The sequence below is a fragment of the Ostrinia furnacalis genome, unplaced genomic scaffold (assembly GCF_004193835.3).
Source record: "Ostrinia furnacalis isolate ACB-3 unplaced genomic scaffold, ASM419383v2 OfSCF3133, whole genome shotgun sequence".
NCBI lineage: Eukaryota > Metazoa > Arthropoda > Insecta > Lepidoptera > Crambidae > Ostrinia > Ostrinia furnacalis.
Genome location: NW_021133372.1, coordinates 259,462 through 282,965, shown reverse-complemented (window position 1 = coordinate 282,965; position 23,504 = coordinate 259,462). Strand labels below are relative to the sequence as shown.

Here is a 23,504-nt window from a genome sequence, read left to right as displayed (position 1 = left end):
ATTGAGTTTGGCGGGACAGTTCAGCGTGGGTCATCTATATGTCGGTTGCGAATTGGTCATGCGTGTACTCCGGTTCACTTAGCGAAGATGCACATAAAGGATAGTTCCTTGTGTGAATGTGGCTTAGACGAAGGTACTACTAATCATATTTTCTTCAACTGTCCAAACGTAGGTTCCTCCTTATTAGATTTCCTCCCTGAAAGCGTCCCTCGCCCTACTAATATTAAATGTTTATTAAACTCAATGAATCCCCCGCTTTTAAAACAGTTATCAAAATTTATCCAATCCCGCAAAATTCGTTTGTAAGTAATCCAAATTATTTTTCCCCTCCCAACCTTCCTCCTTCCTACCCTCTTTCTTCCATTTATTTTAATCGGTATTATGTATATTATATTTGTGTTGTCTCAATTTGTGATGTCTTTTTTGTTTAAGGTACTCACACAAATAATTTAGCTTAACATTTTAAACTTAAACATTTTTGAATTTTATAAACCCTGTAAACTTTGTCAAAGCTGATTACGTGACATTGGCGAAATCGTGGTTCTCAAAACCAAGTTGTGGCCAAAATAAAAGAAGAAGAAGAAGACAAAACAATAACCTAAAAAAAACATTAAAAAAAAGTAAATGGAATGAATTGAAAATTGACCAATCAAGGTCAAATTGTTAATCTTGGGGTAATATTATTAGTAGTCTTACCTTTTCAGCTTTCGCCAGGTAGATCCACAGCTTCCTCCAAGTGGAGAACTTCTTTTGATCACTAAAGTTGTATTGCATTTCTTTCGACGCATATCGTGTGCTTAGGGGAGACCGGTAGTTACAGAATTCTGAATTTTGTATTTCTACGGGTGCGTCAATTGAAAACATCTTGCAAAGTTACAATATCTCTTTAGTTAAAAGTTTTATTTGAGAAATAAACACGACGATCCGTCGGTCTTTAGATACAGCTGTCACTTTACTGAGCGCGAACATAACCTATTTCAAGTTTCAAGGTCTAAGCTACGCGGGAGATTTCAATTTGATAACAAGGTTATCGCAGAGGCTAGGCCTGACGAAATAACAATACGTGCGGCTATTTCATTACTTCTAAATACCATTATAATAGCCGCACTGCAATTTGTGTACCTACTTCTATCGAAATAAGTAGGTGGTAGTCCTAGATGTCTCAAATCTGTTCTACCTTTAATTGTTTTAATAAACTTTGACCCAGCAACAACAAGCTTATTGGAGATAAATTGTAGGTATCCTATTTATAGCATGAGCAATCAACTTCAATAAACTACCACTGATGTAATATCAAGAATTACGAAGTTAGCCAAAACAAACATCATGACGCAAATATCGGTCAGCGAAAGTGACTGACTTAATGATAATCGCGACAGTACCTCTTTACTTTTGAACCTCTTAGCTCTTAGACCTCAGAGAAAGAACAGGCTCAGGTACTTTTTGTCGCAAAAATATAAGTAGTTGAAGGGGTGGCATAAATTGTAAGTAGATTCTATCTCCAGTCTGTACTTATCCCATAAGTGGGTAATTTCATTTATTATGAAAAAAAAATGTAGGTAGCTACCTATTTAATTTCTATTTTATAATTAAAAAAAAAGAATTTTAAAATATAAACATTTTATTTACAGCAATATACCTCCAATTAACAAAAATAAGATAGACATAATGTGAGCCTCCACATACATGCTAAAATATACTGGACATTATTACAATAGTAAATCATACTTGTCATAAAGCTAACTTAGGATAAAATGATGAATTTAACTGTCAAACCCAAAACTGTTTATTTCTAGGTCAATTTTGGACATAATAATGTATAAATAATTTCAAAAAGTTTACAACAAATACTTTGTTCGTATTTTCACAAATATACAATTATTTCTTTAGTTGGTAACATTATAGCACCCCTATGAAACACGATGGCGATGCCCATTTGCATTGAGCTTGCTTTTTTATATTTTCTTCATTTATTCAATAAGAATACTTCAGTCATTTACAAATATTTCTTGCATACTCAAGAAAACATTTAACATTTCATATCCATTACTTTTCTAAAACATTATCATAAATAATATCTACAAATATTACGATATTACATGATAAATAACAGTATACTGTACTCATAAACAATTTTTCGTAAAAAACTTCCAGTAAAAGTTGTTTTTGAAAAAGTTTTGTAGAAAAATAGTTATTGTCTCTTACTGTGGGTTTATACTCGTACTATTCTTAAGATTTCTCAATGGATCGTTTTAAGTTCAACAAAATGGCTGTGAGTTTCTGTAAAGCTTCAATCACACCAACGCGTGCAGATGGGATCATTATGCCAATGACAGGCCGTGTGAACTGTCATGGGTCGCGCGACCTGTCATTGGCCTATGATCGCCGGCGCACATACGTAGATTTCAACGATTTAGGCGGCCAAAACCCAGTTTTCCAAAATCAATTTATTGAAAAATAAACCATGTACGCGTGTAGTACACACTTCCAGGAATACCATGGTACCTTTTTCAATGTTCAACGAGCGCAAATCTACCCTCTAGAGTAGTCTGAATGCGATAGTTCGCTTAACGTGTAAGTATTTGTTTTCGGGCGCTCTTAAACTTACAACTTTTGTAAATTGCATATTTATTTTCAAAACCATTGTTTTCGAGTAACAGTGGTGGATTGCGATAATTAAGGATAGAGCCTATGTTTTTCAACAGTAATTTACTTAGTTTTTGTTTTCCTAAATATATTTAAAAATTGTCAAAGATAGCTGTATCCGAAATGAGAAATTTTTTGTATTTTTTATTTTAAAGTGGTCGTTTAACTAACTTCAGGGTCCGTCCGAGCAATAATTTCTTTATTTTTTAATAGTTTACATATTGTTCTTAAAATTGTCGTTCCAAGCGCAGTGTAGGGTTCCGTAGTTGTCAGTCGTTACCATAATATATTTCATAAGCAAGCAATTACTTCATCTAAAGTCACTTTTAATATTTTCTTCTAAGGATTTTTTATTAAGTATGAAATTTTACACGAGTTAAACGACTATTACTCTTGAACTAACTGATCTATCTTAACCGTCATAGTTTTCCTTAAAAGTTCATGAAAAGCACTATAATTATGAATTTTTCCAGATTTTTCAAACCAACACTTTAGTTTTTAGAGGGGGGGACGCCATTTTCGAAAAAAAAATTATCATTTTAAACTTTAATATTTTGCAAACGGATCACTAAATCAAAAAATAGTCTTAGAAACCCCTAAGTCATTTTAAATGACCTATCCAACGATACCACACACGATGGGGTATCAATGATAACAATGAAACTTTTTAATATATATATTTTTTAAATTTCTATATTTAAGTGAAAAAATGTTTTATTATCTTTAATACTAAAAGAAATCAGTCAAAAATAGTTTATTTTAATTTAATGTTGTACTTATAACCAATTTCAAGCAAAAAATATTTTTGGCCGCCTAAATCATTGAAATCTACCTATGTGCGGCGATGGCTTTCTGCACGCGTTGCTGTGGTTGAAGATTAATATTTTTATATCTTTGCACCAACATTGTGTTTTTTTTTCCACACACAGCTTTAGTTGAATCGAAAAACTATTCATTTGAATACTGCATTGGTGAGTTCATTATGCTTTGGCTTTCAGCGACTTCATCATCTTTTCTAGCTTCATGGCCTTCTGCAGGTCTCCGCTGATCTTGAGTTTGCCCATCATGAAGGCGGTCGCTGGCTTCAGTTTACCTGTTAAAATAAAATACATGTAGGTAAGCATTAACGAGAAATAAATAATATTCTTAAAAAAAATTGACAGTCAAAAATTAAGCTTAGAGTAGGCGCACACCGTTGATTTTTAGTTGGCCGATAGTTGTGCCCGATTTTAATTTGTATGAAGAATCGGCCAAATCGAATCGGCGTCGTGTGCGCACTCCCATACATGCCCATACTGATCAACTGCCCGACTAAACTATAGGCCGATGAAAAATCAACGGTGTGCGCATACTCTTAATGTTAAATTCGACCTTACAATCTGTGGAAGACTAGGCCTAATTTGTATCGTACATTGTGAAAATAAGTTGTCGGTTGAACATTCGTCAAAACTAAAGGTATCCGCTTAATAGTGCTTCGTCCATTTGTTATTCAAACATAGGCTTAGTAATCCAGTGATTAAGACGTAACAATTGCACATTTCTGCTTATACGTATGAATAGTGTCGTCTTGCTCGCAATGCCGTTCTCGGCTAAAGGTACAGTTAGCGTCAAATAGTGTGTAATAGAGATGAAACGGATAGTAGTTTGGCCGGATACCGGATATCCGGCCAGCTGCTAGGCCGGATAGCCGGATATCCGGCGGCCGGATAGTTGGCTCATTATCTCGTTGCATGTTCTGTTGAGTTTAGCGCCGCACAGGTGCTTCGAACGCGATCAGTGAGTCTATTAGTAGACTAGACTAGTCACACTTCGAAAACCGTCCGAATAGAATGTTACATTTTGCCACTTGTCTTGGGGGCAGATCAATTCGGGCTATTTCAGTTGCCATCGTGAGTGTGGATTGAATAGCGAAAATTAAATTAGTTTACTTGCTGCGTAATCTGACTGAACTGCATTATGTCATCAGACCATCAGTGAAAAATATCGCCTATTTTATTTGGCAATATTTCGACATTAACAGATATTTACTACCTACTAGCTTTCCGCCCGCGGCTTCGCCCGCGTGGCATTTTGTCTGTCACAGAAAAACTATATCGCGCGCGTCCCTGTTTCAAAAACCGGGATAAAAACTATCCTATGTCCTTTCCCGGGACTCGAACTATGTTCCTGCCAAATTTCATCAAAATCGGTTCAGTGGTTTAGGCGTGAAAGAGAGACAGACAGACAGAGTTACTTACGCATTTATAATATTAGTATAGATTTATGTATTCGTCATTAGAGTGAATAGCCCCGAAAAAGAAACTTGTTTTTTGAAAGTCCTTAATATGGCTTTTTTGTATCTTTTTGGACTTTTTAAATAAAAGCCGTCATTATTATAAGCCATTTTATTTATATTTACCTCAAAGATTAATGTATTTCATTTTATTAATAGGAAATTGTCGTAGTTTTTAATATCCGGTATCCGGCCGGATAGTGAGTTATTATCCGGTATCCGGCCGGATAGTAAATTTAGGCCGGATATTCGGCCTACCGGATAGTTACCGGATATCCGTTTCATCTCTAGTGTGTAACACCCAAAGTAGTCAAAAAGTTTAGTAGTAGCGGACTTATCGGATACTTCGGGTGTCACGAACTATTTGACGCTGACTTTACCAACATGAGCTCCTTTTTTTAACTGACTTCAACACTAGAAGGAGGTTCTCAATTCGGTTGGTGTTTTTAATTTTCTTTGTTTTTTTTTTCTTATTCAGTAGTTAGAATGTATTAAGGACAATACCGGCGAACATCTCTGTGAAGTTCTTGCTGTCCATGGTAAGCGTGGCATCTGGAGCGTTCTTGGGCTCGCCCTGTCCGCATGCGCCTTCGCCATTCTTGAGGTCCAAGTGCCATACGCCTTCCTCCTTGCCTGAAGAATAGAAGAAATATTTTAGTCATATGTATAAATGTGTATTTATTTTATTTTATTTTTTTATGCTAGACAAGGCAGGTATTTGACCGCAATCGCACCTGGTGTTAAGTGAGATGCAGTCTAGGATGGTACATATCTGCCCTGTAAGTGCCTATTCACTCTCGCCTTGAAAACGCCCGGCTTATAGTGTTCAGAAAATACAGAAGCAGGCAGCAAATTCCAGTCCCTAGCTGTTCGCATTATAAAGGAGTCGTCGAAACGCTTAGTGCGAGCTGGTGGAATGTCGACAATGTAGGGATGATACGCTAGCCTGCGTCTGGTTCCCCGGTGATGGAAGGGGGCTGGTGGAATTAGGTCGTATAATTCCTTCGCACATTCTCTGAAGTGTAGCCTGTAGAAAACCGTTATTTACAGCTTTTGTGTGGTTTGTGATGCATTAAAAGAGAGCACTAAATAAATATGCGACCATGAGGCCTAGCGTGGAGAGTCCTGCATTGGTGAAAATTGTTTTCATCCAGTAAGTCAAGGTTTCCCAAACTTTTTTTTATTGTGACGCCAATGGGAATTTGCCATTTTTGCGAAGATTTAAAACGGGGCTCAAGTTTGGTTTACATTCATCTCTACATTTACTTAGGATCGCTTTACATCGGCCTTGGGATAATCCACATTGCACAGTTTGAAGCCCTGTCGTAAGTGAGGTTGTGGTGGACTGCAGTGGACTGTATGCGTTTATGTGTGTTCGAGAGCGCTGACCGGACGATGATGACTGCCGTTGAGAGCTTGCCCTTACTATGTCAGGCGTAGTAGGTGCTACTTGCAGGAATAAAACCACTATTTCACTTGCTGAGACTTCTCGCGTTTATTATTCGCTTCCTTTTCTCAGTTCTTGCTTCTTCAGATCACTTGTTGCTTGGAGCACTTGTTCTCTGAACTGAACTCAACATCACATAACTTTAAATAAACTTGTCTCCCGGAGCGCCTCGCTCCGTATTTATAGGGCCCCGGGCTATATCCATCCCTTTCTCTCCCGATATTCCTGTCTCTGTCTCTCATGTTCTGGACCATAGTTCTGGAATGTTCGAAGCGAGAGGTCCGATATTGCCGTCCTGTTTCTTTTTCTCTCGAATATTCCAGAAGTGTGTGGAAGAGTAATTGATGTGCAAGTGAGATGACAGATAATGTGAGAAAGAGATGGAATGATATTTATCTCTAATCGACTCTAATTGATTATTTTAGTACATTTTCTGATTGTTAACGTTGCTAATCAATTCTAATTAATAAATTAGCGTATTTTCTCGGTTGACGTCGCTAACAGAGGTAATTAGAAATAAGTGTATGTAGAGATTTTGATGGACCGACATCTTAAAGGTAACAGTAAGGTGCTGGACGCAGGCCGTTACCATGGAAAGCATTGGGGGAAGCCTATGTTCAACAGTGGACGTTTTATGGCTGAGATGATGATGATGATGATGATAGAGATTTGTATGCTTACCTTTAACGTTAAACTGGTACACAGCTTGCGTCTTCTGCACGAGCTCAGCCGACAATGTCTTGCTGATGGAAGCAAACAGCTGCGGGATTTGCCCGCTAGCTGCTGGCGCGTCAGTCTAAAGTAGGTTATAAGATGTTGTGTTAGAACACATTTTTGATACGTAATTTAGTAAAAGAGAAAGACAAGGTATTTTTGAATAGGCACTTAAAATTGTCAAATAAAAAAACTAGCAATAATTGTTGAAAATATATGTTTTTTTTTACAGAAAATACTGAATTAATTGTTGAAGAAAGTGCTTTCGGATGCTTATTGTTCGAACCTTAAACCAAACAAATATGAACAAAAGCCTTATAAGTATCTTGCAATTCACAACATGCGAGCAAACATAAAATAAGCAGAACAGTGACAAATAGCAAGCAAATAAACAAGAACATATGAAAGTTATATTGATATAGATAGATAGATGAAATACGAACATAATATTTTATGTGAAAACTGTTTTGATAAAGATGAAATACGTAAGCTCTTTTACCAAAAAAATACCAGCGTGTTGAATGATACCTCAATACTTAAAATTAGTCTTCAATGTGCGTGTAACTTTTTAGTAAAGGGACAAAGTATTTACAATGCTTCGTCTTCATTATATTTCGTGAATTTTAACAAACAACGAAATATTTGTTGTATTAATTTTGTTCTTTTACCACAATCTTCAGCGTCATATAGTATGTTGTTACGTATATAAAAGAAAAAACATTTACCCAGAATTCGTGTTCATACATACAAAACAAGCAGATCTTTTTTAGTGCACCTTTTTGGGTACTAGTTTCGGTTGCCCAGGCGCGTCCAAAAAGAAGTCAAGTAAAAGTTCCTCTTTATTACCTGTGGACAAACGAATATCCAATTCAATTTCATTTTATTAGTCTAATTAATTTAGTTTCTAACTGTAATTAATATAAGGCACAAAATATTACACATATAAACGATTAATGTCAAATTCAAAATTGTTGCTAAAAGATTAAACGGAGCAAAACCGATTGTAAAATGTTTCCAATTTCATACACTTCAACAGTCCACGAACCAAAACCCTAGTGTGGACCCATTGTTTTTGATTATGTGTTGGGAAAAGATAATTCTAAAGCGACGGGTCCTTATAAAAGCTACCATAGAAATGACAACTTATAAAAATATACGTAATTTTAACGGCCCTCGTAAGTAAAAAATAAATACAGCTCAATTCCCCGAATTCCAAGTTTGGTACAAACACCAATTCTGAGTTATTGTTTGTGGCAAATATATTGACAGTGATGGCAGCGATTAAGCGAACTAAGTATTGGTTACGTTCACTCACACACACACTACCGTATTTGCGCTCACCAGTTAGCGTCACAGGCAAGAAACTTTCTGTCAAGACTAGTGGCACCATCTACCGTTTATCACTCTCCGGGATTATTTGACCTTCACTAGTTGGGTTCCATTGGAGGCCAAACTGTAGAACTTGCGGGGTTCTTCGAAAAACGAGATCCCAGCATGCTATTTATACAGGTTAGTGGGAAAGAGACGTGAGAATAGTTCCATTTAACGTCATCTACTAGTGAGTGCAAATACGGTAGTTTTCGTTTTATGGCTGATTTTTCAATCGGATAACTTTAAACTGAAGAATAAGTTTGACATATTGACAGTTTCATGTCAAAATGACAAGTTTATTTTTCAGATAAAAGATATCTGACGAATGAAAAATCAGCCCTCAGATGTTGATGTAGACAAAGATATGAATAAGTGGCGCCATCTATCGAATGAAAAGGTGTTGATATAGAGGAACAAAATGAGATGCGTCTTTACTCGACTATGTACATAGTTACACAAGTGTATAGAGGAGCTAATGGAGATGCGTCACTACTGGTCAACGAACCTTTTCCTCCTTGCAAAGCCTGGCGGAGGTATGGTACCGCCGGACCGACTGGGCCTGCAGGGTAACGTTGTGGTGGGCGGCCAGCGCTTGCGGGTCGTCAAGGAAACCGTCCAATAGCAGGTTATCTGCGTTCTCTGGGGCCAAAGTGGACCACGTCACAATTTTTGCTCACTCACATGTGCATTCATACAAATGTTTGAAGATTTAATGTTTTGTACAGCCTGATCGACTTAACTGCACACCTGGCAAATTTATTGAGGGCCCTGGCGATTGGTAGCATAGCTGAGTACTATCAACTATCGTTTTTTAAATTGGTAACCCAAAAAATGATTTTTTTTGGGTAGTTTCAGTTTAAATCTTTGTAAAAAAAAATAGTTTTTTTTCTTGGCCCTTGTTTTCTTGGTATTTTGCTAGATTGCCACCCTGTAGTTATGCCACTGGCTGTGACGTCACATTGACGCTCTGGTACGGACGGGGCGAACGCGGGGAGGTATGTGGGTATGTGAGGGAGAGTCGCATTCCAGCGAAGTGCGCAGTTAGCTCGATCGGATTCTAATTATAGAAGCTTTAAATATGGAAATTCAACCAATCAAAAGTCATCATTGATTTATTGTATCGATATTCGAGCTTCGATTTCCAATTATATGGATCTCAATTTAAAAAAAAAAACCTATAATATTTGAGATAGTTAAAAAAATCAAGCCCAGGCAGAAACGTAAAGTTGCAATATTCTGAATCATTTTACAAATAATATGAGAACAGATGTATGGCACACGTGAGTGAGAGTGCTTAATAAAGGATTATGCTAACTAGTAGGATTGGGAACAATTCTTATTCTAGTCTAGGTTTAGAACGAAAAAGTACCTAGTGTTAAAACATTAGTTATCTATTGTAAGGTTTTTTTAGATAAATAAATATAACTTACTGGGATCACAGGCATACGGGGTCATGTCTTTGACTCCTGCTTCCTTTACGACGTCCTCGTCGATGGCAAATACTCCAGTGTATGTTTTAGGATCCCTGAACAATGATATTATGGTAAAAATGTAAAAAAAATAATTAAAATTCTTTGCTAAGATGTAGAAGTCTAGGGAAGGCCCTTTAGCGCACTTGTATACGTCACAAGTATAATAATGAAATCAGACAGGGATAAGGTCTAAGGCCTCAGCCTCGAGTTTAGCGGGCAGCGGGGCGGGAGCGGCGGCGGCGCGGGAGCGGCAGGATCTTATGCGTAAAATCAAATAGACCGGTTCTCGAAAACAGCGGCGCGGGAGCGGGCAACGAGCGGGCAGCGCACTCCTTCTTTTGCCCACAATAAATCGAGCGTTAGGAATAAATTTGAATCGAAATAAAATTGTCGCCGCGTTGTTCAGACATTTCGTTTGCGAATAAAAACAAATATCTCGACAACACAACCCTGAACACAACATTTCGCCGCTAAAGCGCCGCGTGAGTTGCCCGCTTNTTCGTTTGCGAATAAAAACAAATATCTCGACAACACAACCCTGAACACAACATTTCGCCGCTAAAGCGCCGCGTGAGTTGCCCGCTTGTTTCGAGAACGGGTCTGCGTTGCCCGCCCCGCTCCCGCGCCGCCGCCGCTCCCGCCCCGCTGCCCGCTAAACTCGAGGCTGAGGGGCCTTACGCATAACAGGAGCCAGTGTCTGAAGTATATGGGGGCGGCACGGGAGGGTATTTGTGACATCAAACGTCAGCGAGACTCCATCCCCTAGACAAGTTGCACTTTTTGATCGAATTCGTCAAAACTCGATAGAAAAATAAAGGGCTTTCGAGTTTCGACTACTTTTCGACTGGTTTGCGATTATAATGTGCACTTTGTCTAGCTAGACCCACTGATTTGCTTCAGAGTTGTATACTCTGTCACGTCATATGTCATTTCTCAGGCACTGATAAGCCTTAGACCTGTAAAAAGGCACGTTGGCCTTATGCTTGGTGAAGAGTGCAACTAATTGACTATCATAAATTGATCTTTAATTCAATGGCATAAGTTCTAAAACTCACTTGCACAGCATGAAATAGGCCGCGTCTGAGACGATCTCGGGCTTGCGGCTGGTCGAAGTGTCGCCGGTCAGCATCTCAATAGCAGCTGTCGCGATGGCTATGGAAAATAAGTTGTATGAGCCTTAAGGATGATAAACATTGCCACCTGATATCCCATAACACATAAAATTGGAAAATAAATTAAGACCGTTTAGTAATAAACTTCAAGATTATTTGATCTCAAACTGCTTCTACTCACTTGATGAATTTTTTAGTTATCGCGACAATAATAATCTTTGAGATAGATCTGGATGACGTCTGTAATTTACAAATCACATATACCTCTGGGAGGTAGCAATGTAACATTTTTTTAACATCTGTCTTTAATATTTGTACATTGTGAAGTGAATAAAATGAATATAAATATGAATATGAATATATCATCATCTCAGCCATAGGACGTCCACTGCTGAACATAGGCCTTCCCCAATGGTTTCCATGTTGCCCGGTTGGTAGCGGCCTGCGTCCAGCGCCTTCCTAGCTTGCTACCTTTAGGGATAGGGATGGGATAGATAGGGAATGGAAAAGAGACTCCATTGCGTGAATAAATGAAACAAAACAGTGCAATCTCTCAGTAAAATGCCACGTCAACTTTACTAGTAAAGATAGACTAGCAATAAAACTTGCAGAAGTTGACTTCTGTAAGCTGTCACCATTGTGTATATCTTGCAGAAGTGGACTTCCGCAAGCTGTCACCACTGTGTCAATCTTGCAGAAGTTGGCTTGCCATAGCTATTTATACAGTGGTAAACAAATTGCAGAAGTAAACTTCTGCAAGTTTCATTGCTAGTCTAAACCTCTTTTAAACCTTTGTTTGTCACCTGTCATCCGTTTTGCAATGGTCCCTCCATTCGAACCTTAATTTCGAACTCCTATGTTCTTCTGATTAATTTCGTTGCGGGTCCAATGACAGTTTAACTTTCCCCCGGGACAAACTTGACCTTCATTGGTTGCCCATGGGTTTTTGTAGCGGTCAAGCTGTAGATCCTGGCTACACAGGAGTTGCAGTGGTGGGAACGAGAGGTGGGAATAGTCCCGTAGTCTAAACCTCGCATTAGACTTACCAGTCTTAGGCCAGAGCGCGTTGACGCCGATGTTGTAGGGCTTGAACTCCTCGCTCATGCCGAGCACACACATCGACATGCCGTACTTCGCCATCGTATACGCCACGTGGACTGAGAACCTAAAGACGAAGAAAACGAAAAGTAAGCAACGAAGGAATGTAAAGACTATTAGGATAATCTGAGAACAATAACATATACCTAGCCTAGGCGCAGACCACCGATTTTTAGTGTGCCGATCGTTGGACCCGCTTCTAATTTGTATGAAGAATCGGCCGATACCAAATCGGTGTAATGTGCGCACTTTCATACATGTCCATTGTCCATGTCTGATTAACAGAACGACCCGACTATCGGCCAACTTTAAGTCTGTGGTTTGCGCTTAGGCTTAAATTACTAAATAAATACTCTTTTGAGCCGAACGGTGACGTTTCGTTTCACAAGCATACTATTTATCTTACCATGAGGGGTTAACGGGATTATTAGTGATTTGTATTTACGATTTTATTATTTATACGATTCTTCATTTCATTTGTATTATTTGTCGTTTAAAACAGCAAAAGAAATACATAATTATAATAAACTAGCTGACCCGGCGAACTTTGTTCCGCCTTATAGCAATAAATAAACAGACTTTTTTTTATTTCGAACGGGATAAAAAGTAGAGATGAAACGGATAGTTGTTTGGCCGGATACCGGATACCGGATATCCGGCGAGCTGCTTGGCCGGATAGCCGGATATCCGGCGGCCGGATAGTTGACCCATTGTCTTGTTGCATGTCGTGACGAGTTTAGCGCCGCACAGGTGCTTCGAACGCGATCAGTGGGTCTAGTAGACTAGATAAGTCACACTTTTCGAAAATCGAATTCGTCCGAATAGCGAATGTCAGATTTTGCCACTCGTCTATAGGGCAGATCAATTCGGGCGATTTCGGTTGCCATCGTGAGTGTGTGATTGAATAGCGAAAATTAAATTAGTTTACTTACTGCGTAATCTGACTGAACTGCATCATGTCATCAAACCATCAGTGAAAAAAGATCTCCTAATTTATTTGGCGATATTTCGACATGAAAAAGAAATTAGTTTTTTTAGGCCTTAATATGGCTTTTTTGTAACTTTTTGGACTTTAAAAACCGGCCAAGTGCGTGTCGGACTCACGCACAAAGGGTTCCGTACTATTGATTTATGAAATTATTTTTTTTTAATTTAAGTTATTTGTATGAAAGATTACCCGGTAATAAGCGGTTTACGATTTATGAGGTATTAAAAAAAATACTTAATAGATCTCGTTCAAAACAATTTTCGTTGGTAGTTTTTATAGTAATGTACAAACATCATATGTTTTTTTTAGATTTTTCATTTTCTTATTTTAGAAGTTAGTGGGGGGGGACCAACTTTTTTCCACTTTGGAAACGTCTGTCACGCAAACTATTCGGTTTAGAAAAAAATAAATTACACATGGTGTTTGATGAAAAAAAATTTTTGAGTTCTAAGTTGTTGTTGTTGTTGTTGTTTCAGCCAAATGACGTCCACGCAATGAGTTCTAAGTATGGGGAGATAATATTGGGATATTTTTATTTTATTTTTGCATCAAAATCTTAATGCGGTTCACAGCATACATCTACCTACCAAGTTTCAACAGATAGCTCTTATAGTTTCGGAAAAAAATGGCTGTGACATACGGACTGACAGACAGACAGACATGACGAAACTATAAGGGTTCCGTTCTTTGCCATTTGGCTACGGAACCCTAATAAAAACCGCCATTATTATAAGCCATTTTATTGATATTGAACTCAAAGATTAATGTATTTCATTTTATTATAGAAAATTTTCGTAGTTTTTTACTATCCGGTATCCGGCCGGATAGTGAGCTACTATCCGGTATCCGGCCGGATAGTAAATTTAGGCCGGATATCCGGCCTACCGGATAGTTGCCGGATATCCGTTTCATCTCTAATAAAAAGTATCCTATGTCCTTTTCCTGGCTCTAAACTACCTCCCTATCAATTTTTAGCTAAATCGGTTCAGCCGTTCTTGAGTTATAAGTGGAGTAACTAACACGACTTTCTTTTATATATACAGGGTGTCCCAAAACACCCTGGCAACAGAGTTCAAGTGGAGGCTACGTAACGAAAAGCGCATTGTAGGACGTCCACCTACAAAGTGGACCGACGACCTCATAAAGGTAAGCAGGAAGGTGCTGGATGCAGGCCGCTACCAAGCGGTCATTATGAAAATCATTGGGGTACAGGCCTATGTTCAGCAGTGGACGTCCTATGGCTGAAATGATGATGATGATGATGATAAAATGTTGCTTTATTTAAATTCCTACGCCAAAAATTATCCATTTGTATTTAATGCCACTATGCAGTCCTAGTTTAACTATTACGAGAAAAACTCATTTTTGCAGTTTTCATACTAGTTGCTATTCAAGTAGCCTTAAGATAAAAATAATACAGAATACATAGGTTTGTGATACTTTTTTAGAATTTCAATTAACCAAGAAAGTTTTTAAAGTAATGGGCACGATGGTCTTCCTACATTTTTTTTACACGATGGCTGATCAAAAGTGCAAGACAATGAATTAATTTTTCCTTCTTCTCTGCAATTTCTTAAAATTTTCTTACTTTTAAACTAGTTTGTGGAACTTTAATCTTTTCTTTTGATAGCCCAACTATCCCTTGTGATAAGGAAAAAAACTAGATTGAAAAGTATCCTCATTTGTAGAAATGGCATGAGAAAAAGTAATCGCAGGTGGCAATTTTCTAAAAATGCACAAAAACTTAAAAATCTTGAAAACGGTGATATTTTTACTGGAGTCAAAATTGGACGTTAGGTAGACCATGGCGAGGCCTATCGAGGGTTACAGGGTTATCCATTGTTTTTGGGACACCCTGTATAGATGCTGTTTGCTTGGAGGAGGCCTTTGTCCAGCAGTGGACGTCATTTGGCTGAAACGAACGAACGAATGAACGTATAAATGCTGCAAAGATTTGATTCGATTCGGGTCCAAGTAGCACTGTGCGGTATAGAAAACAGATTCAGTCAACAACAAACAAAAACATTGTTTTTAAATATAAATTCCTTGACCTTTTGCTATTATTATATTATAACGTTAAAAATTATTATGCAGGTAGGTACTTACTGACAAGCATTGGGGTCAAAGTTACAAATGTTTTTCAACCAAAGCCGTGAAGGTAATATTTTATGTTATTCTTAAGATTAAGAATTCACTTAAGATTGTTATAACAGCCTTATAAAACCACTTGCGTCACATAAGTTCGATAAGGTTTTGTTCCCCAGTTGACGAAGCACATGATGTACCATAAAACTGCACGCAGGAAGATTTAATGAAGGCTACTGACGACGCCGCTCTTGTGGCGAAGTTTTGGGCTGACACTGTGTAGGTTTATTGTCGCCACGACAAGAAAAAGATCACAGTAGTACACATTAATACAAATTAAGCGCTTGTTGCCTTTTTTCACGTGATCTAAAAAAAACTAGCTACGCTCTTGTGTTGTATTGATTGTTTACGAATAATTTGATTACTCTTGTACTTTGAACAGTGACTTTTTGGTAGATGACATCACCTTGGTAATCGAAGTTCAAACATAGGTACTTTATCGTAACATTATTTATACCAATTCCTAATAATTTTGAATGGCAATTTAATCTTATTATTTACGATGTAGCTTATTGAATAGATAATCTTTTTAAGGCGCCGTTTACCTCAAATAGGGGACTTTGAAATCAGATAGATATAATCTATAGATGGATCAGTGAAATCTACAGTTTTATTATAGGAAAGTTTGTAAGGACAGGTGTATGGAATTGTTGTTATGTTACTCTTTATCGCAAAAAGTGCAGATAAAGGCAGAACAAGCTTAACACTGTGGCATCTTATCTAATTGTAATAGAAGCCATTTTTCAACAAAAATGTGTAGTCTCATATGCTGTTGACGCGACGGTAAAAGAATAACAGACCATTGAAAAATATTATGAATATTAAGTCAAAGGTTGAAAAAGATACCTAGTTCAAAGTAACTTCCAAGGTTGAACAGCAGTAGGTACAATTAGGTAAACATTTAAAACAATACTATGTAGTCACAACATACCTTGTTACCCAAACAAAATAGTGACAAAATTCGTCAAATAATTGCATTGTATTGTTGTTTGTAAGGGTTGTCATGCTAACACGAAAAATATTTACGTCAAGTTGAGCTCTCGCATAATATAATAACTTAAATATCTAAGCAAGGACTTCTAAGCAGTACCTACTACAAGACATGCTATTAAGAAAAAAAAAACGTGACAGTAAGTTTCAAAATTCAAGCAAAACACGTAACAAAGTGCGTTACGCGTGCTTTGAATAATGGCAACATTAACTTGATCGTAATTTTAATAAATGACATGAGCGTATTTTTTTTATTCATCCTTCGGGACTCGCGGCGCATTTGACTTTATTTGCATGTTAACTGAAATAACTGACATTAGAAAAAGAGGCGCAGTTCCATTTCAATTTATCAAAAGTGCAGACTGTCTCAGCTTCTTTGCCACTTTGGATGTCACAAACTACACTCGACATCAAATAAATCGCACCTCCCGCGACAAGCATTTTCAATCGTATGCATCCCCACTTCCCACCAATATTGGCACCATTTAAAAGCCTAGTTCTAACCTTCATTTCATTAAAGGAAAGGTTTTTACCCCAAAAATGTGTCTTTAGAAGGATCCAGAGTCACTTCTTCAAAAAATAGGTAGTTACGCTAGTGCCAACTTTTATGGCTATAAAACTGTTAAGTTGGGATTAATCGCTATCCATCTGTTAAAGAGGACACGTGAGATCATTATTTGGTTTTATAACCATAAAAATTGGTCTAATTGATCCCATAGGTGGGGCCAAAGTGAGGTATTTTTTCAAGTCACATTTATGGTATATGTTAATCATTTATTACGAAATTAAATGTGTTTTTCTTTAAGGATATTTATTGGGCTTTCAAATAACACTAATATTGTTGGGGCACCATGATTATGTCAGAAGAAAATCGTTAAAGTTCGCGTCGCGGAAGGTGCGGTTTATTTGATGTTGAGTATATTTGATGTTGACTGTCTTTGGGTGTCATGAACTATTTGACGCTGACTGTACGTGTACATATGAGTAGATAAGTATTCTACTATTCTGGCTGAAAACCAGGCGCTGTCTAGGGCAGGTAGTCCTTGGCGGCACATGCTGAGCCACCTCCATTTACTTTTTCTTTTAGCTTTATAATGTAATTTAGTTTCTTGTAATTCCTTTTATGTGTAAAAAGCAATAAACGTTTTTTTATTTATTATTTTATTCTTCTACTCACCAATACGGGTTCATGTTGAGGGGTGGAGATAAGTTGAGGATGTGTGCGTGGTTGCTTGACTTCAGCAATGGCAGGCATAGCTTGGATCTGTAAGGGATAACAAGGTTGTAGCAGTTTGTGTGTCTGAGACTGAGAACCCATAATATTATAATCTAAACTAGCGGCCGCCCGCGACTTCGTACGCGTGGATCCCTTTTTACCACCTTTTCCTGAATTTTCTTTGCTATAAACCTCACGGAGCCCGAGACCTTTCCAACGAATGCAAAACCGTGGAAATCGGTTCGTGCGTTCTGGAGTTATAGCGTCAGGGAGGAAAACCCGACTTATTTTTATATAGTAGATTAAATTCCTAAAATTTTGTCTAAATAATGAAATAATGGAATAGTTTATCAATGTACAAGACTGCACATAGAGAAACCTTAGTTTTTGTTAAAGGTGTTCTTTTGCAACCCAAATGTGTAGTTTAGTTAATTAGTAACTGATTATTATGCAATATTTAAAAAAACTAAATATTTTATTTACATGTTGATGTTTTCTGCTGATGTTTCCAGCTGAACTCAGGTAGTAAAACACAATTTAAATTTATTTTTACTACTGATTAGAGATTTTTAGGCTAGGTTGCACCATCTTACTTTAACAAACGTCAAAAGTCTGTCTAACTCCATACAAAAAACACCGGTTATGGTTATAATCACGGTTAAAATAAGATGGTGCAACTCTGCCTCAGATATACAAATACATATACTCACACTAGGAAAGTTCCCCTAGTGTTGATGTTGTGCATGAGGTCGTATCTCTTCATGTCCGTCTGGGCGGTGCCCGTGAGAGAGATGGCCGACGCATTGTTCACTAATATGTCGATTCCATTGAACTAGAAATTGATTGTAAATTAGTTAATTCATCCAGTACAACTTCAAATAAGCACACTAAAGGAAGTACACACACTTAACACCAGGTGCGATCGCAGTCATATACGTGCCTTGTATAAAAAAAACATAATTCAATACTTTAAATTAGTGAAACAACAGCTAAAGGTATAACTATTTACAATAATATCAATATGTCATGTATATTGATAGTCATGTTGTTTAACCATTTTCATTTCAAACAATGTTATTCTTTGTATCTTTGTGCTGATAAAATTAATAATGAATGTTAAACTGTCTCAATTATGAATGAATCTATGTAGATGGATTAAAAACAGTCCTTTACTTTCATTTAACATGCCATTTACGCTAATCTGTACGCCACTCATAGGCCAAACATAGAGCTTTATGTTTTTACAAATAAATGATTTGATTTGATTTAAGTTACCTTTTTAACAGCCTCATCGACTGCTTTCTGTACTTGTTTTTCATCTCTTACATCTACAATAACCGGCAGTGCTTTACCGCCAAGAGCTTCAACTGAAAAAATATTTATTAAAAGATAAGTGTCATTTTAAAATAGGCAGAACTAGATTGATTCAATTTTTGATCAAGATGACCAACCAATTAACCATTGTTAAAACTGTAACTTTCTCCACATTTTCGGAAACAGTATGCACTCATAATAATGATTAATTTAAAAAGCATTTTAGAAAGGCCCTTGTTTACTAAAATCCCTAAAACCTACTCAAGAAACATAAAAAATATTATCTGTATTTCTTATGTTGTATCTTTGCCAGCAGTCAACGTATATTTTCGCGATATCGTGACAGGTATACACTATGTTTGGCATCAAGTTCAAAGTCCAAGGTATTGATACTATTTCATATCTTTCAATTATTACAAAACCCTGACTGAATTCTACAGGATTATTGAAGTATTTAGATAAAAAAAGAGTACTCACTTTCTTCAGCAGCGGAATAAATGGTTCCAGGCAGTTTAGGATGGGGTTCGGCAGTTTTAGCTGCGACCACAACATTTGCTCCATCCTTGGCTGCTTTTAGGGCTATCGCTTTCCCAATACCACGAGAAGCACCAGTAATAAACAGCGTACGACCCGCTAGCTTTCTGTTTAGGAAACCAATTTATTTAGATAGTTATCAAGTTTCAAAATAGGGAGACATCTCACAAGCTAAACTTACCCAGTATTCGCGACTAAACTCATTTTTTATCGACTTGACGACAACACTATAATAATTTATATCAACGGCCGACTTCCTTGATCGCTCTCGCGAGTTTGGAGTTTGGAACTTTGGACTAAAATTGCGGCCGATGTAAATTAAAATGAAATACGTACAAGATACGAAACGATACAACAATGATGACAGATTTGACACTGACAGATATAGCTGACAGTGGCGTATGACGTGTACTACGCCACAGATAACATAACTGTTATAAAAAGTTATCGGTTCACGTCACGAGGACTATTATAATATAATAGTCTATTTGTTATGATTATTACATCTAATATATATTATGTATATTGAGAACACTTAAAATTTATTAATATTTTCTTTCTCAGATTCATTGTCTTTCTAGTTTACTAAAGAGCATAACGAAACGTTGCGGAAAAGTTCATTGACCGATTTTATAGGTCAATGGCACTCAACTTGTCAAACGGTCATTCGGCGTCTTGGCGGGAAATTGAATCTTGTTTAGTTTTGTCAGTTTTGTTTTTGTTTTTTAATATCTAATAAATATTTTAATCGAAAATATAAAAATATAAATGTATTGTTGTAGGTTTTATTACCCCTTAGGCCATGAGTTTTGTCTTTATTATTGTGACGAAGATCTTCTACCTCGGTCTTCTGCTTAAAAAATCTTGACTAGACGCAGGTAGGTAATCATAAACTTCAAGTTTCTTATGAAGTGTGTCCACTATATTTATTTAGGTAGGTAGTTGGAGAAAAATATTTTATTGTAAGTAAGCTATTTTTGTCGTGAAAATAAAAATACGGAAATAAATAAAAATGAAAGTTGGGGAATGCTTTGCTACGTAATAAAACATCTGAAACGATTTGAAATACATTTATTTTGTGCATCACTTCATACTCCCAATCTCTCTCACTCTAAACTCTAATATACAACACCGGATAGGGTGAATGATACATAACATTCTAAAATAAAACTATGTTTTATTATTTATTCATAAGACATTTAGTTAGGCTTCGTAACAATAATTGCGTTTCTCTTTAATTATGGCTCGAATATTTAATACACCTTTCATTTATAATATTTTATAAATTTCTTAATCTCCATTCTAATTACACTTCTGTATCCAACTACGTACAAATGTACAATCGCAAAAACAAAAATTATAATACACTAGNGATTTATTATAAGTATAGATAGATTACTATTTGTAACTATTATTTCATTTGAGTATTCTAGAATAGTACTTGATTTGATCCATTCTCACTCATTCTATTAAAGGGAATAGAGAATAGATAGACTACAATAAATAAAATATAAGTAGAATTACTTGAAAGAGATCTATAGGTGATTAATTTAATAACATTCCTAATTGAGACATGACAAAACTTTACGCATCAGGGTTCTGTTTCTAACAGCTTTGGTTCAAATTTAATGTAGGTACAAACATCGCATTACATTCGAAAATAATTATTATTTAGTTCATTGACGATCGATGTGTTATATAAAATTTGTTTAATTTATTTAGACATAATATTGTGTTCAGGAGATGTGTCTCCTGAACACAATATTATGTCAAAAATAAACGTTAAATGTGTGCATATAACGTTTATTTTTGTTGTAAGTAGGTAGTTTCATTTTCATATTAATATTATAATATTTAGTTTTGTTAAAATAGATCAATGTAAATTGCTAAAAGCATTGTTAGATTACAAAATAAATATGCATTTTCTGGTTTGGTAACCCTGTTTTCCTCAGAGATATGATTTTTATGGCTTTCAAAATAATCAGGCACTTCGTTTAACGTTGTTACAATGATATTGTGACGGAATAATCTTACAAAATATACGTATTTGAGCTTTAGAAAACATTTTCAAAATTTTAAAGTACAGTTTTCTTACTCTATCATAAATAAATTGACCAAATAACTTTACATTTTGACCTACGATGATGAATAATGTTGTGGGACATGGACAAACTAAACCAAACATAAATAACATGAGGGTAGGTATAGTTTGGGTATTATAATTACAATAGTTAAGCATGTACGACAAGAATTAGAAATACTATTTAGACAGAGAAAGCTAGGTTTAACAAGGTTCGCATTCCTCACAGAGACCTTATTACGTTCTTAGGGATAGAGTTAGGCTTAATTTAATTATAATCCGGTCGTTAATTTAGTAACCTAAAGTTTAATTAAAAACATGACTTTAAAACCCAAAATTGTAGAGTTGTCGTTTTCAATTTCTCTGTGAGAAGTGCGCACATTTCTAACGCAGACAACACATTCGATATGATCCAAGTATTGACCATTTTAACTAGCATTCAGAAATGCTTGTATTCACATTGACGTTACAATTGAGTAGGGTATCAATATTTTTCATAAATTGGGCGCCATCATTTAGCTTGGGTACCCGATTCTGGAAGATTCTGTAACTTTTAAACTTTAGCGAAAATAGTAAATTATAATAGAGCACAGGAGTTTACTAGCTCTACATTTTTGCTAGTCAAGCAAGTGGACACGACGAGTAGCAAATTTATAGAGCCCTCTATTTTAATTATTGTTTAGCCTCTTAGCAAAGGGATATAAAAATAATCTGTTTCTCCAACGCCAATGTGAATCAAGTTACATAAAGTATCAAGCGATATATTTTACAGTGGAAAGCACCATAAATCTGTATATTCTTCTATAATTACTCACAACTTTGTCTTAACTATTTAAAGCATCAACATAATAAGGATTGGCACCAAAATAATACATTCTAAGTGGCTATGACGAATTAAAATCATAGGTTTAAATTACGGATTAAAAAACAATGGATTAAATTGCAGCAATTTTAGTTTTCTTAATCTAGTCTTATACAATAAAAAATCAACTGGTTTTTGGGCGCTGCTTTCCTAATATTAACACTCCAGCTATGATCTATTTCAAAACAAATTCTCATTATTAAAAGATTTATTAATATTACCTAGTAGTTTCAATTAACTAACACTCCTCTTGGGACACCTAGTTGATCACTTTTAACTAAAATAAGTTTAGTAATAATGTAGTTAGAAGACATCGTAGTCGACTGCATGTTAGTAAAATCCACGAGACAGACCCAACGGCTCTCATTCATTTAACCATTTTCATGCGTGAAAAATTCTATTCATTACAATTTTTATCTTTAACCTAGTGACTGACAGTTATTGATTCATCGTGTTTGTAGGTTTAAGATTCATATTTATATTGAACTGTGCTAAGCTGTCGATCAAAATCGAAAGTCTTTAAAGTAGGTGCTCATTAGGTTTCTATTGACTTCAAATATTACACAGAGACATTAGCTATGCTTCAAACTGTAATCACATATATCAGTGGGCTTTAGTCTCATGGAAGAAACAACTATAGTTTGGGAGAATCGGGATGAAACACGACAAGTCGCTGTCATTTTAAGTTCGTGCTCAATCCATTCGACTCTTAATTCTACTTACTCTTTTTCTTTGCCAAACTACAATACCCTATTTCAAAACAGATCCTAACTCGAGTTTACAAACCTACCCAGATCAAATGTACGCCGGTTGCTTGGCAGAATGCTGCAACGCGGCTAGCACGTCGTGTTTGAGTCTAACGTACAATCTGCCTTTTCTCCATGGGTTTTGGAGCTGTAATGGCCTAAAATCGTCTCGCAGACACCTTTCCCGCGCTCCTATGACGGCCACCAAGCAGAAGTCCTGCAACTTCTCGGGACCGTAAACAGGACCGGACTTTCCTTTGAGGACGGCAGCCATGTTGAGTTGCTTGACGACGAGGTCGATGACCTCGCGGGCGGAGGTGCGCGGCGTGACGTGTAGTTTGAGCGATGTGCCAGCAGCAAGACCCGTTTCGTATGCGGCAAATACCTAGATGAAAAGATACAGAACTTTCAGTACCTAATAACCACAAACCCCCCAACTAATACCTATTGTTATAAGAAGTGGTTGAGGTAAGAGGTGTTTTATTTTGTGTTTATTA

At 36.6% G+C, this 23,504-nt stretch overlaps 3 protein-coding genes and 1 long non-coding RNA gene across 12 annotated transcripts in view; 1 reads left to right on the top strand and 3 right to left on the bottom strand.

Moving 5' to 3' along the window:
• Adsl (adenylosuccinate lyase) overlaps positions 1-1,020 on the bottom strand; it is a 49,461-nt gene extending 48,441 nt beyond the window's left edge. Inside the window, exon 1 of the mRNA XM_028310880.1 lies at positions 697-1,020. Coding sequence (XP_028166681.1) covers positions 697-864 — 168 coding nt within the window. The 5' untranslated portion in view covers positions 865-1,020. The remainder of the gene's footprint in view (positions 1-696) is intronic.
• On the top strand, positions 47-586 carry LOC114357322 (uncharacterized). Its single transcript, XR_003656294.1, has 2 exons — positions 47-133; positions 433-586. It is a non-coding gene; the product is annotated as an uncharacterized LOC114357322 (long non-coding RNA).
• Positions 1,021-1,866: 846 nt separating the features above from the next.
• Hsdl2 (Hydroxysteroid dehydrogenase like 2) lies at positions 1,867-19,689 on the bottom strand. Its single transcript, XM_028310868.1, has 13 exons — positions 19,501-19,689; positions 19,263-19,426; positions 18,747-18,838; positions 18,182-18,303; positions 17,433-17,519; positions 12,081-12,199; positions 10,978-11,074; positions 9,881-9,975; positions 8,956-9,089; positions 7,047-7,161; positions 5,423-5,551; positions 3,491-3,739; positions 1,867-2,391 (listed from the first exon to the last, which is right to left on the bottom strand). Exons 1-12 carry the CDS (start codon positions 19,521-19,523, stop codon positions 3,627-3,629), a joined length of 1,290 nt encoding a protein of 429 aa, XP_028166669.1. The 5' UTR covers positions 19,524-19,689; the 3' UTR covers positions 1,867-2,391; positions 3,491-3,626.
• Positions 19,690-22,987: 3,298 nt separating this feature from the next.
• Positions 22,988-23,504, bottom strand: part of wake (ankyrin repeat and fibronectin type III domain containing protein wide awake) — a 78,224-nt gene continuing 77,707 nt past the window's right edge. For all 9 annotated transcript variants that reach the window (XM_028310865.1, XM_028310859.1, XM_028310861.1 and 6 more), the window contains one exon: positions 22,988-23,392. In XM_028310865.1, the coding sequence (XP_028166666.1) occupies positions 23,057-23,392 (336 nt within the window). In that variant the 3' untranslated portion in view covers positions 22,988-23,056. The remainder of the gene's footprint in view (positions 23,393-23,504) is intronic.

What these genes read in the sequence shown, in the direction of transcription:
- Hsdl2 (XM_028310868.1), bottom strand. Translation starts at nt 19,523, where the DNA reads ATGAGTTTAGTCGCGAATACTGG. An exon ending in GCCTATTTCATGCTGTGCAA is followed by an intron (nt 9,976 to 10,977) that starts GTGAGTTTTAGA and finishes ATCATTGTTCAG; the next exon opens with GGATCCTAAAACATACACTG. An exon ending in GTACCAGTTTAACGTTAAAG is followed by an intron (nt 5,552 to 7,046) that starts GTAAGCATACAA and finishes TCTATTCTTCAG; the next exon opens with GCAAGGAGGAAGGCGTATGG.